Source organism: Sinocyclocheilus grahami, unplaced genomic scaffold (genome assembly GCF_001515645.1).
Source record: "Sinocyclocheilus grahami isolate Dianchi unplaced genomic scaffold, SAMN03320097.WGS_v1.1 scaffold27.1, whole genome shotgun sequence".
Taxonomy (NCBI): Eukaryota; Metazoa; Chordata; class Actinopteri; order Cypriniformes; family Cyprinidae; genus Sinocyclocheilus; species Sinocyclocheilus grahami.
Genome location: NW_015505206.1, coordinates 3244907 through 3260283, shown reverse-complemented (window position 1 = coordinate 3260283; position 15377 = coordinate 3244907). Strand labels below are relative to the sequence as shown.

The following is a 15377-nucleotide window of genomic DNA, read 5'->3' as shown; positions in this document are numbered from 1 at the left end:
CCCGAGGAGACCTGGATGAACGGTAACCCATTACTGATATTGTGTTGGAGGCTCATAAATAACCATAAATGTTGCCAAGGAGGAATCTCTAATCCACTGTACGGAACTGTCCATCTTTCTAGTCTCTGTCCTCCTCCTGTCCCCTTGCTCTCATTTGCACCTAAAGTGGGATGCTGTGTGTTAACACGCAGAGCCCTACAAGGTGGCCTATTTTGTAATGTGTTGGGTATTTATTGCATGAGGGAATAGCATCACGGCTTGAGGAACGGCACCGAAAGAAAAAAATTAATAAAAATGTGGGGCTCTATGGTGTCTTAGATGAAAAGGATTAAAGTCTGCTGTTAGATTTCATTTCAGTCAAATGCCATTTCACTGGAGGTCTAAAAAGCGATTTTTAAAAATTCAAATGCTAGACTCCCCAAAAATGATGTGTTTTGCTTGAAGGACGGCTGTTAGCTAATAAACATCCCAGGGCTATTAGTTCATAATTTTGGCACTTATGGTGGGGGAAAAAAATGTTCGGATGACACTGCTGATGATGAAATGATAAAAAAGCTGCATGCATAAAAACACCCTAATAAACATTGCGAGGCGCTAAGAAATTGGAATGTCAGGGCAGGATGGAATACATATTAAACATCATGTCTCACGGCACTTCAAAGCAGCAGGGATGTAGTTACACAGAGGTCACCTATGACAAGTCCTTTAGTCTCCCTGCCTGATGCAGCTCTGTGGGGGCTGCTGCTAACCCAATTTATGTAGACTGTCACCGGGATTTTGCAGGTGTGACTGCTATCACACTGATCTACACTAGCCTCCTGCTGCTCACCAGGAAAAAAAGGGAGATATTTTCTTGTCATAGGGTTGTCAGATGTCACAGTTGCCAAGGACCTTGCAGTCGACTAATGCCTTTCAAGTTCTCGACCTCATGCTGGGGATGGGGTAAGTCCGGGAGAGGCCTCATGCTAAACTTATCAGCTGTGACTGCTAAGAGGCATGAGATTGACTACTGTGATTGCATTTCAAATCAAAGGCAGGGCGCCGTTAGAGCGGACTACTTAATACAATGGGGTTAACGACGGGGGAATTCACGTGCTATCCGACGGCAATGTATATCTGTCAGATCTGTTAGAGGATAAAGAAAATGGCTGAGGAGATAATGGCACAGATATGGATGCAGGAGTGGGTTTATTGTTTTAGCTTGAAATAAAGTGGAGACCCAGGAGTGCTGCAACACACAGAACGTAAAAAAAGATGCGTACAAATTTGGTGGCTGCATCTAAAATCACATACTTGCTTCTATAGGCGAAAAACAGTATGGTTATAGAATGGTATGTCCGAATTCACAGTATTCAGAAATTAGTAGGCAAAAAGTCCACAGATAAAGTACTGTTTCTGGCGAGATTTTGATGTGTGCATCTGATGGACACTTTACTATCCCATGAGGCCACGGGGAAAGGATTTGTGAATGACAGTGAAGTGACACAATTGATGCTGGTAGGTCACAAAATAATGACAACATGACAAATGTTGAATGTCCAGATTTATTCATGCTACACACATTCGTGCTATATAGAAAATATCTTTATTTCAATATTCTTAATCTGTAGAACACAAATACCGCCATTTATATCAGTGAGTTTAAGTAGTTTATAAATTCACAAAGGTCCATGGACTGTATAAATTAGTAATTTATTTTATAAAAATAATTGATGAAAACAATTAAAATGGATATAAAATGATTTCAATAAGAACTATAATTTATTAATAAAATACTTGTTAATCTTCTATATATATTTTTGATGACTTATTCTTTTCTTAATTTTTTATTTAAATTGGTAAATAAATATAATCACTCTCACGGTTGTGGCAAATAAGCCTATCCCTCTGTCAGATGTATAATATGAATGCTTATTTTTTAGCTTTTTTTATGTAAATGCTTATTATTTTTACAGCCTCTGCTGTTAAACTGGTTAAACTGATGGCGCTGCAACAGTCCTTGGTCTATATTACATATATGACATATTATAAATACAGTGTGGATCTTATTTAAGATGAACAGGATGCATTAATATATTTATACTGCAAAAGAAACAGGTGACTCTACAGAACGGAACTTTCAGACCGAATGCATAGCTCAACATTTGCCACTTAACTAGATCGACTTGTGGTGTAGAAAAGCTGTAGGATTTTGTGCATCACTTTCGAGTTGTTTACACTAAACCCCTGAGCCAAAGTCAGGCTCAATGGTGTGAACTTGAGAAGGATCACAAGGATGACTGTGGCACAGGCGCGTGGATTGACAGATGCAGTCATTTACATGGCACCACGTGGATACGGTCCACTGACTACCACTCGCGCGCTCTCCGTTGCCCGTTCTGCCTCTCTCCGCGCGCAATCGGTTTACCTCCACTGAGAAAACAGGAGGCACTTTTCCTTTGCGTTTTCGCTGCCCGACCACAATGAAATCTTGGCAGCTAATTGCAGTCGTGGGAGATGCCCTTCAGGTAAGACACATGAGCGGTGGGGAGAAAGGAAAATGAGCGCGTTGGTTAGAGGAGGAATTTGAACGCGAAATCGTGGGATGTTTTCAGTGCGCCGCCGTTAAATCTTCAGCCGACACGTTTTTCTTCTCTTTCGACTCTCGCTTGAGCCTTATTGCAACATCAAAGGTTAGTGGTGACATCTCAACAGCTTGGCTTGTATTCTTGCATCTTGATGCACGTCTGAGGTTTGTGGCGTTGAGGGACGTTTCTCAGGGACTTGAGAGAGACAGGTGCTTTCTGCATGGCATGTGTTTGGGTACAGGCATGCTCCGAGATCTCCCGAGTTAAGGAATGGTCCATATCTCATGATCTGTCTTTAATGGTCGATGCCAGTACACTGATACCATTTCTAAAGGACTTTGCGAGCAACACGAACCAGATCTTAACGATCGCAAAGTTATGCTTGCACCAGTTTCCCCGCTTGCGATCAATAGGATTGAAATGTTACAGCGTTATTTCCAATGACTTCGCTGGTTTACCTGCGACTGGAAAGTTCAGGTTATTATAGTGCATCTTCTCGCACTGAGATCAATAAATGCATCTGTGCTTGATAGTGGGAGTCAGATTGGAAGGATAGAGGCTGTGCATTGCAAACGTACCTGACGTTGAAATATGAAATAGGGTTACAAAGAAGATGACACAATAACAACACCTTTCAGGTTGTCACTTGGAGACGGACTGATGACTGCTTTCTCACTACCTTATGCTGTGGGAATAGAGTAGACTCTCGTGGACGTGGGAGAAGTCGCTTAGTCACAAACTGACTGTTTTGAGCACCGAACTTCTCACATGAAGACCTCATTTCACACTGAGACTAAAAAGCTTTAGAAATGCACCTTTCATATACAATGTCTAGTAGTATGTTAGTGTAGTAGGCATGTGTGGACCTTTTGTAGTGTGTTCTGTTGTTTTCAAATTTGAAAATCATTTTTTATAGTTTTGACTGGTAAAGACTGAGATTCTGTGTGAGATTATCATTATAGTTATGATGACAGGTGTGATTCACTCAGGTATTTGTAGACACACAGACCCTGGGTTCTGTTTTACGAGAGCGATTGTAACTCCCAGTTTAATCAGGCTCTGGTTTATTTGAAGCATCCTGGAGAAGAGGTCTTAACCTTTGCTAGGTTAACAGCAGAGACACTTGTAATACTTCGCTCGAGTGGTTTAGCCTGACAATTTCCACTGTCACCAATGCATGGTCAGAGAGCTGTCACATTTAAAACCTTTAAAACATACTATTAGATGTCGTTTTGTCTCCAAAATAGTGCATTATCTTGCACCATGTCTGAGTTGCACAGTGTCAGTAGAATGCAGTAGAAAGCCACTCTTGATCTGTGTTTATGTCCTGGATTTGCTTAAAACAGCCACGTCTGACTGTTAAAACAAAGATATGTTGTATATACGATAGTTAAAATGTCTTGAATAACCTGAAACCAGCTTTTTTTTTTTGCTCCGTACACAGCAGTTCATCGTGACAGAGGGGGCATTTTGTGTTTAACTTTTTTGTTACACTAATAGTGTAATAAGGTAATTAAGAATCTGCTATTTTCTTTTTTGTTAGCCATATAGGCACAAGAGCACATGAACCTACAATTTTGTAATTATAATGCTTAATGGCCAGCTGCAATAAAGGAGTGCTCCCTGCACCCTGCTTAGTATATGGCAAAAGACCAATTTTAATTTTGGAGTCAATGGTTAAAATCATGGTTTCCCACAGAGGAATATTATGCAGAAAAAACAACAGCTGAGCCCGTAGATGGTCCTACACAATGCCGATGGGTTTTTTTTTTTAACAACAAATGGAGACTGAATCACTATGGCTATGACACAGTGCCAACAAATGGAAGAAAATGTGCCAAGATCCATGGCACAACAATATGTCAAAACGCTCTGTATGGTTTCTCCACGCCTCAGATGATTTATGGTGTTATTTTCCGCACCAAATGAATTTGGCACTAATAGATTAACTTTTAAACGCTTTTCTGAGAAATTCTGAAGCTATAACACTCTCAGTGTTTTGAACGAGTGAAAAAAGGGTCCTGATTGGCAGCATTCATTTTGTGAGATTTTCCCATTTATTTTCTACATTTATATGCCATGAAGCAATAACTGTATGCCCACTGCATAGCATATATAGAAACAACCTTTGTGACAGTCTGGTGAAGGAATTTGGTCACTGAATAAAACAGACATACCAGAAAGACAAGATCAAATTTCAAGATCCATTTCCTTCAAATATAGTCTACTTTGACTTGTAATGTCAGACAGTTTTCAGGCAGCTACCAGAGGAACATACTTAAAGGAAGGACATTACAGAGCAGTGCACATTATAAGGCGTGATTAAATGCTGTCAGTCAAATTCTTAACTGGCTAGTCAGGGCACTTGGCTCTTTTTGACCAGACAGTATTGAAATAATGATAAAGCTCCTTACTACTGTAAAATAAACTCTATGATTTTGTCTGGTCTTGCTTTATGAACTGCTTCCTTTACCTGCCAGTTTTTCTTCAGAATTCCAAATCCAATTTTTATTTTACCTTTTTCTCCCACACTAGGCTGTGATATCATAATGAAGTATTAGTTATTAAGTTAAAAAGCTCCTGAAGAAGCTAGAGCGATATTTTAGGTGGCAAATGCTTTGTTTGGTGGTGTTATGAATATAGACACATTTTTTCCATTCCTTGCAGAATAAGACCTTGAAGATGTTCCTTCCAAATTGTAATCTGTTTATTGTGACTTTTATTAAATCATTTTCTAGTCAAATTCAAAGTCAAATTTCAGTAACATAACATAATTCTGTAACTGGCTTGCCCATTTAATTTATTCAACCAATTTGGTACCAGTCATTTGAGCTTGTAGGCTGTTTCACAATGCAAAATTTTACATGGGCCGTGGAGAAATATGGAAGATTATATGAAACAATAGCATGTTATAAGGAGAAAAGACATGGGTTAATCCTGCAAAGGGGGGAGCTCATACATGAAAGATGATTAATTGACATTTTAATTTTGATACTTTTGTCACATTTTTATTCTTTATGCTCACATTAATTTCCAGAGAGAACATAACAGATAAGTTTTACATTGACAGTGACGGTTGTCATTGACTTGTGCACAATACTGATTAACCTTCTCTATTAAAGCGTAAAGGTTTTTAAAGCAGTCTGTTCCAGAATGCAGTCTAGACAGCATTCGTCGAACCTGGTCTTTTTTAGCAGTGGATGATGGAGATTTAAAAGCACAGACATGTGATGAATCTCATTAATGTGATGTACCAACCAAGAAACCTAGTGCTGGGCGATAAGCAAGTGATTTATTGTGTAATCCCAGAGGGCGAACTGTAACTGCAGTTTCAAGAAGAAAGTATCCATGTTGGTTGTTTGTTGTCCTGGGTTATTAAGGGTTTCCAGTGCAATCGATACTGCTGCTTGTAGATGATCTGTGAATGAAGAAGACTAGCAGAATAGCCGGTTAATAGCCTCAGGGAGAGAGATGCTGATTGGCCAGGAGTAGAAACCAGTATATTGGAATGTAATGGAGTTTGTTGGCCCTCATGGCAATGGATTTCAGGATAATCTGTTTTTAATCCTGACTCTGTTTGCATTGATAAACACGCGTTCGTAAATCTTAATTGGCCGTGGATTGTAGCGCTCAAAACCATTAGCGTTCAGCACCTGCATCATCCGCTTAAGACAGAACCCCCAGCACATAGTATCTCAGTTGTAGATCTCATGGTGGCACAGTTATTTGTGTTGACATTTTTAATGTAATTGAAATTACGTCCACGGTGGGCAGAGCAATGCTGCATCTCTATATTGCTAAACCATTAGGAGATAAAGGGATGAAGATGTGGTGACACCTTTCAAAGTTGCTTGTTTTAATCAGTGTTAAGCGAAATCATAGATGGCCAAACAAAACAGTCATTTAATTAGACCTAAGTGAAATTTGCCCGGTGTTGTGCAAGATTATATCTCCCCTGCAGAATCCTATCCCCTTTGGACCATTTGTAATGCCTGTTAAAAAAAATGTATCACATTATCACTGTCTCTTCTTCTAGATAATCAAAATAGCCTTTCTGGTTATCATTTGGTGGCACTGGTGGCTACAAAAGGGACAAATAAATAGCAGCAATGTAATGTTTGCAGGTTAATCGGTTATTATAAACCAAGTTAGCAGTGCAGCATATTAATATGGTTTTGTGAGAAATCGTAATAAGTAATAATAACAAACTATAACGGAACATCATTACGTTGTTCTTTTAATAACTGATATATTTGAACATTTTACACTTTTTAATTGTATTTCAATTTAAATTTAGTTATGTAATACAATTAAAGATTGTTGTGGTTTACATGTAAGGTACAGTAAAGTCACTTGCAAAAATTAACCATGGTTTTATTGTAGTAAAAGTGTAGTAACCATGTTTTTTTTTTGGTGTATTGATTACCATTTTTATAACAACAGTTTTTTCTACAAATACCATGGTTAAACTATGGTTGGTGTAGAAAAACCATGGTTAATTTGTGGTTACCATGGTTTAACTGTAGTAACCATATGTTTTTTTTTTTGTTGGTTTCGTTTGTGGTAAAACCATGTATAATTTTCGTAAGAGGTGTTAATGCATAGCTAAGCTGTCATGCTAATTGGGTGTCTGTATGCTATGCTAGTATGTAAACTAAAACAACACACATACATAATGGCCATAACTGTTCAAACAACATATTTTATAATGTTATTTTAAGATAAAATTATAACTTTTAACTTATATTCTGCTAGTATAGCAGGTTAATTGGCTAGTGGTATGCTGAGCTAGTAGGCTAGCTGGCTAACTTGTGAGCTTTAATGTTTAATTATAGCTTATGTGACATTTTGCAAGATATTAATTGTCAAATTGTATATTACATACCTGATTGTTAACATACCTGATTGTTTGTATTGTCACAAAATGTAAACTATATTACACTGTATCACATACTGTAGTTCTATATCTAAAGATTTATTTAGAAGTATATCTAACTTTACCCACATACAGTACTCACGTAAAGCAATAAATTCGATATTGTAAATCTCAACTACTCGAGTTCTTTGTATTGTTGGAAAATGTAAACAACATTATCACCCAGCTCTAATCTGCTAAATGCGACTGTAAATCATTATAAATATTAACATCATGATTTACTGTAAAGCTGCTTTGAAACAAGGTGTATTGGGAAAAGCGCTATACAAATAAAACTGCCTTGAATTGACTTGATGCAACGTGATTCTGTAGTATTTTCAGGCACCAGATGGAGTTCCCAATAAATATTTTTTCAGCCCTAATAATATCCTGTGGGGTGACCAAATCTTGCCTGACTCCAGAATGAGTCGCTGATAAATGCTTTCATCACTAGTAATATTTGTAAATATGTTTGACGTGTTACATTGTACAGATTAGAAATGTGGCTTTACAGGTCAATAGCTCGAGAGAAGTTAAGTGAAGAAAAACACACCGCCGCAATGACCTTCAGTCTCCACGTACGTGACATTCGCTGATGGGCATTAGCGGTACGCTTAACATCTCCTTTAATTTGTGTTTGTTTTGTATATGATTTAATTGGCTCCATGCATCTGTCTAGGCCAGGCATGCCCAACCCTGCTCCTGGCGATCGACTGTCCTGCAAAGTTTAGCTCCAACTCTAATCAAAGACACCTGCCTTTAATTTTTAAGTGATCCTGAAGACCCTAATTAGTTGCTTCAGGTGTGTTTGATTAGGGTTGGAGCTGAACTTTGCAGGACAGTCGATCGCCAGGAGCAGGGTTGGGCACCCCTGGTCTAGGCTTTTGTATTTGAAGAAGCGTTACTAGTCACGTCATTCTTCATGGACATCAAGAGCTCATAGCTGAATGTTGGGCGTTTTGTCCTTAGGTGCTCTGAGGCTGGGGCCTGCTGGTGATGATAACAGTGATAATTCAAAGTGATTTCGCACAGCATGGTTTTGTCAGACCAGTCACCAACACCCCGTGGCACAACTACACGCTCATTTGTCTTAAATACGCTAGAGGCTTTACCGTGGTGTGGTACACCAAGCCTTACTCATAGGTCAGATGAGTCATTGTTTTACTTTTACTTTTTTGTTTACACTGCAACGCAATCTGAAGGCTTTTTTGGGAAGCATGATAATGGATTGAGGCTACTCTACTTCTTATTTTAGATGTGAGGCCGATCGCATGAGGGGCTCTTGAGCTTTGTATTCAGTGGAAGTACAGTGCAATACATCAGGCTAACTCTGGGCATAGTGCTGAGGCATGCTTTTTTTACAGTTTTTTACGTAATTAGTTCAGACTCCACTTATTCAACACAGAGGACTGCTCAAATTGTGAAATCACCCTGAGCTGTAGCGAACCATCTCTGAAATCTAGAATCAGCACTCCCTCGGTTCTCATCTACCTGGAAATGTTTTTTTTTTCTCCTTTTTATTATTTCCTTATTTCTACCCCCTCTCCTTTATAAATGCTGACTTTTCGCATGCAGTGTGCCAATTATTTCACAGTGTCTACGCGGCCTCGCATTCTCTCCTTATCGCAAATGGAAGAAAAGTCTTCAGCTGGTTATCAAAATGCTAATGCACTTGAAAGGAAACATTAGTCTTCCCCAGTAAAATGTTATTAAATGTGGTCTATTTAATCTTGTAAAAGTGCCCCTATCTCTTCAGGATTTCCAGATGTTTGCGCTTTGCCCGTACCGTCCGTCTTCATTCCGATGCAGGGGGTGGTGGCTGGAGATGCCGGAGTGAAAATTGCCTGTTGTCCTCAATCGTTTTAAGCTTAAAACAGAAGAATCTTTATGTTGAGCAGTTATTCTGAATGTGAGGAAAACCAGTTCAGGGGTTCAGTTCAGTTCAGGACTGAAAAGGAGGGGGGCGGCTTTGTGTAGACCGACTAGCGCAAGCAATAAGTTAAGTTTATTTTGTAATATGCGGTCAGTGTAAAGCTGCATTTTCCCGAGTGCAAAACAAACACTCCATCTGTCTGTCATCAGTATTGCTATGACAGCCTGAATATATAGTTCGCCTGTGAAGGCAAATCACGCGTTTCCCTCCGTTTGCAGAGGTATAAATGGTCATAAACCGTTGACATGCCTTTGTTTGTTGTGTCAAAACAGAGATGAAAATGTTCCTGCCCATTGAAAGTGCACTGAACAATTGCTTTTGCATATTCTCTTAATGACATTAGTTTCTCATCAGCATGCACTGTACAATAAGTCATTTGAAATCACATTTCCCCTTGGAGTTGGGATTTGGCGCCGCACCAAATGAGGGATTGGGCCTGTGCTGGTAAACGGTGTTAAGATTCTGTCCTGACCTTTGATTAAACCTCTCCTGCGGGCTCTGCCTATGTTGCTGTCAGACAGACGTTTGCAGGATTCACAGGATTATGAGGTATTATGCAGATGGCATTCCTTAAGACAACATACATTTTCTGTTTAAAAAGCACCAGCGAGGCCGGAATCGCTTGGCATTTTTGCCACTGTGATTGACATTGGGGTGAGAGACGTGTCTTGAAGGGTTCAGGCTGTTGTTGCGTGTTGTGATTGGCTCATCAAAGAGCCTCACGGGCGGCTACAGTAGTTTGTATGTCTGCGAACGCTTTTGAGGACCGGATGTTGGCGTTATCCGTCACATTGGAGCTTTTCAGCTGGTACTTGGAGATCACAGATGATATCAGGTGGATATTAACTCTAATGTGCTCAGCCATTTCTCCATGAAGCCTTACATTTCAGGTCCCACTAGATATCATCCCATCTGTTGAAATTGTGCTGTGTGGATTATTATCCAGCAGTTTGACATGAATCAGGTTTTCCTCTAGTGCTCCTGGTCACATGTTCGGAGTTATTTTTTATCGTGCTTTTTCACAATATTTTCTCCTCAATTTTTTTTTTTTTTTGGTGACTGAAGCACGATGTGCTCCTCCAACCCCTGTGTGGACGGCTGTTAAACCCTTTGAGATGAGATTCTTTTTCATCAGAGGTTTTGTGATGTATTCTAAATCCGCTTCTTTGGCTTCATCCTCATCCACGTTGAGCCGCAGCAGGTCGCTCCCGAATCTCTTTGGGTTTGGTGTGCATGGTGAGGTTTTGATGTTTATTTTGCCATGGGTGACGGGAGCCTGTGCCAGAAAAGAATTGGCAGTGTATCAGCCAGAATGAATGTTATGCAACCTGTGACAACTCAGAGGACCGTGTTGGTGTGAAATATCAATATGCACAATACAACAGCACATAAAACGCCACATGGCAGTGTAAACAGAAACAAACTGTGTCAGGGAGATAGTGTAGATAATCCCGACATCTATGGATGAAAATGGGATTCGCAAAGGTGACAGATCAAGAGATGCGACGCTAGAACTCTCGGTTGTGGTGCAGGCTGTTCCTTTGGCATCGATATGGGTGTATTTCAGGTTTTATGGTATATTTGTTGTGCTTGTCATCATTTTATGCTGCCTGGTCTTCTCTGTGAGGGGGAAACATTTTCAGAAAAGCCATTGATGTGGATTATAATTTTAATGCCCCACAGATTTTATTTGTTTATTTTATTATGTTAATGAATATCATAACAAGGGATTTCTAATCCTCACGGCAACCATTCCTGCCTTTTCGGAGAGAATTTCTGATGAACCTTTTTATCTCTAATACATTGCCAAGGGGCTTCATAACAGCCCGCCGAGACACCGGCACTCATTTTCTCTCAGGTGAGCCTTTAATTGCATCTTCCTTACTCGGTGACATCTTTCCCATCATGGTGGGCTGATCTCCTATGCGACTAGGCTCGCACTTACTCAATAAGTGGAACGGTGGCAGCTGTCATTGCATGCCTTATTATTACTGAAAAATACTTTCTAGTCCTTAAAGATCTGCCGACTATCGGCCTTGCTTCGATTTAGCGAACATTGCAGCTGCTAGACATCCTCTTACAGCCATTTTGGCAGACCGTTGGCCCCAGCGTAGGGAATCGACTTCCAGTGGAGGAAAACAGCTCTTAATTGCCCTCCATAAACTGCCTGGCTGCTGCAAAACAAAAATCAATTTTTTTGCTCCAAGATGATTTTGGGGTGTAATGGTGAGCATCTGACAGCCAACTTTTGGCTTTCTGTATGAAAGGTCAGTGTCGACGGACTCCTGTCACGTTGATGTGTCGCGGGGAACGCGCAGGCTATATGTACTCTAATCTGGGAACACGCCGCTGGGAGGAGCTCTGCTACTGTATCACTTCCTCTGGTCACAGCTCAATGCGCATTCACAGAGTTCCTAAATTGAGATTTATAATGTCATCTTCGGCTGGAGTTTACGGACAGGGATTTCCGCCCCTCCTCTCCCCACCTTCAAAGTCCAGCAGACTCCCATTTGAAGAGATATAGAATGGGCACAGGGAATATTAATATTCTTTACAGACCACACGCATACACAAGCATCATCAATTTTCCAGGCTTGTTTGTATACATTGACTCTTTGACATTCAAACCCGAGGTATCCTCCCCCACCAGCGTGGAATGAGCGGACAGCATGTGTGCGAGAGAGTGCGTGGGCAAAGTGTCATGGCTACGCAGTGCCAAGAACAGCAAAACCCACATTGTTAACTGTGTTCACTGTCTGCAGACGTCTGCCTGGCTGTGGAGCTCATGAAGCTTAGGACACTGTCGTGAAGGACGAGCACAACTTCCATGAAGCACAAAGCCACTTTTCCTTGTCTTTTCTTCATTCATTGTAAAGCAGGGTTGTGCAGTAAAATAACTGTTTTCTGTTTGAGTATATTATAAATGCCATTTATTCCTGTGATGGCAAAGCAGTCATTACTCCAGTATTCAGTGTCATATGATCTTTCAGAAATCATTCTAACATTTATTATTATTAAAAATATCAACTCAATTCTCACAGGCTTTCATAGTCACGTTCATTAACGTGGCATTTAACTGTGGAAGTCAAATCACCTTCATAGACTGAAAAACCCTTGAAATTCTTAGAACATGGGAAACAATGAAATCTTGAGATTTGTGAGAATAAAAGCTTCTCTCAACACCGCATCAGTGACTTGGCTTATTTCATCCGCGCCTCATTCTCTCCCACTATTTCATTTGTTTCACTTCCAAGGACTTTTGAAATAACATTGTCAATTTGTGGAGCACGGTTTTTCCGGATAATTATAATCCAAATTAGCATCCACATGATGATGTGTCAGTGTTTTCTTTAAATTTGGTGGCTATGCTTAAATCTAGTTTGCAGTGGTTAAATATAAAAAATTCCAGGCATTAATGAATATTTTAAGCTTCTCTGTTCTGGTGACTTATTTAATTGTTTCGTTAAGTAATTCGGCACACTTTTGGAAGATTAAGCCAATAGTGATCAGAAGCACAACAAGCCACCGATGCTTGTATATTGCTGGTATGTTTTCATTCAAGCTTGTATGTATTCAATTAAATCCCAACTCTCTGTATGTGACGACAGCAAAGTTTTAAAAGGAAACCATTTGCTGCTGACTGGCTCGCTGATGGCGATAGCAGCAGTGGTATATCAGTTGACTAATTGGAGAGGCTGTCCTCGCAGTGTTCTCTGCAGAGCCTGTTGTTTTGCTCATTTGGTGTGACAAATAGCAAGCCTGTGGAGGATGCAAGGCCTGGGTGCTGTTCTGACCTATGACATCTCATTTGTTTCTGATAAATGGCCATTTTCTGGAGGTGCATGGTTCACTTGAGAGGCAATTGCCAGGTTTGAGTCGCCTTCTTCGGTGACATCAGAAAAAGCCATGGCCTTCCAAGACTTGGCCAGAAATTGTTGCTTTACTGGTTGCTCTGTCGAGCAGCTTCTGGTGTAATAAACAGATGCGATCATTATGGCGTATATTCTTTGTGAGCATTTGCTTTAAAAAAAACATGTAAAATGTGTATTTAGATCGGCTTCTGCATGGGTTTCACCATCACTAGCTTTGGGTAGTTGCAGGCAGTGTTTTTCAAGCTTTTTTGTCTTCTGTTCATCGCCATCATGCCAGAAATGTGAAGGTTTTTGTTCAAAAAGTTTGTAAAGCGATTGTGTTCCATGAAAGAGGCCCAATATCTTTTCTTACAAAGGGACTGAAGAAAATGATGACGTTAGTCATGATTATCTATTTTTATCTACTGACAGCTCTGATATTTTTAGTTCTAATTTGTGTTTTGTAGGTTTAACAAAGCAAAATCTGAAAATTCTGTCATCATTTACTCACACTCATATTGTTCCACACCTGTATGGCTTTCACAAAAGAAGAAAATTTGGATAATGTACTGGTCACTGTTTTTCATGAAGTTAAAATAATTCATCAGCACCATAAAATGATTGCAAAAGTATCCATATTACATTTAATGCTTTCCAAATATTGTGACCATTTATGTGTGCATTTTAAGTAAAAATGTAATATCTTCTGATATCTGTACAAACACACGAATGAGCTGTTTAAACCAAACACGTCAAAACGAACGTTCTTTTACTCCATTTGTCCAATTGACGACAGACTCAAGCATGTGGACTGTGTCAGAAACGAACGCGCATCTGTATACTGTATCCAGTGTAGACAAGATAGCGGAAGTGATTGTAATTTCTATTTGCTTTTGACGAGATCATGTCAACCGTTAGCAGATGAACGCCGGTGGGCGAGGCCTATGTCAGTGTGTCGCTCTGGAGGCGGTGTTTATGCAAACGACTATGCCCAGTTGACGTCACCTTGTCCCATAGGATCTAAAACGAGCTGTTTTCTGAGGGTTATTACCCTAAATGCTTTTTTATTGATGATGAGTAAATTGTAAGTTTTGAAACTTGTAGGATGTACTAAGCATACAAAGACCTCTTCTGTATCAAAAGATCAAGGGAAATTTGGTTTCTCATGTCATGACCCCTTTTAATTCTGATTAATTCATTCACAAATTGAACTGATCAGGGACTGGATTCATTTAAAATAATAATAATAAGAAGAAGAAGAAGAAGAAAGAAGTTGAGAATCTTCCTTAGTGGAATTGTTGAAAAGTTGAAAAAAAATCTCAGATATTTTTAAGAACTTTTTTTGATTGTTAATCTTAATATCTTAATTTTTAAGAAATGTTATTGGGAATATAAATTATTTGTAAGTTAGAAAATAATAAGAAATTGGCAAGAATAATTTAATTCTTAACAATATTTTATTATCTGGCCCCAGGTTCTCAAACTTGAAATGGTTAACAGCTCATTTGAGGATAAAATCAGTTTATTAATTACATTTCTTTAAATGAAAAAAAGTGTTCTTTTTGAGACTTGAAAGCTCCAGTACCTTTTATTGCAATGGAAAAATCAACCTGCACATTAATTCAGAATTTCTTCTCACACTTAGGACCAACATGAATGTAGATGTGAGTAAATAAAGGCAGAATTTGTGGGATATTTTATTCCTTGTAATACCCCTAGGATACACAGACCAGTGGTTTAAGGCATAGTAAACAGTTGTCTTTTGCGTGACTATTGTGTTTTCCGACTTGCAAATGTCTCATGGTACAGAGCAGGCAAATGACTCCAGGGTCATGAATGAAGAAGACACCGGTATTAAACCTTACACTTGCCTCTTTAAACCTGGCAGGGGCAGCAGTTGCTGTTTATGTAAATGTTTTCCTCATATAAAGGAGGCCATCCGTTGTCTGCCGTCTGGGGCTGAGCATGTATGTGTGGAGATAAGGATGCTTCGGGTGGACTCGTCTGAGCCAGACAGAGAGGGAGAGAGAAACTGCTTGTTGGAAGATAAACAGGGCTAATTAGAATATGCATTTGTTCAGTAATTCTGTCCATAACTGAGATATTTTAAT

General features: G+C 39.5%; 1 protein-coding gene across 4 annotated transcripts in view; it reads left to right on the top strand.

Moving 5' to 3' along the window:
• The first annotated feature begins 2327 nt into the window (after positions 1-2327).
• LOC107568067 (RNA binding protein fox-1 homolog 1-like) overlaps positions 2328-15377 on the top strand; it is a 280788-nt gene continuing 267738 nt past the window's right edge. Inside the window, exon 1 of one of the 4 annotated variants that reach the window (XM_016253945.1) lies at positions 2328-2507. In XM_016253945.1, coding sequence (XP_016109431.1) covers positions 2463-2507 — 45 coding nt within the window. In that variant the 5' untranslated portion in view covers positions 2328-2462. Of the gene's footprint in view, positions 2673-15377 lie in introns of all 4 variants that reach the window. The other 3 variants (XM_016253914.1, XM_016253925.1, XM_016253938.1) reach the window with 3 other exon arrangements.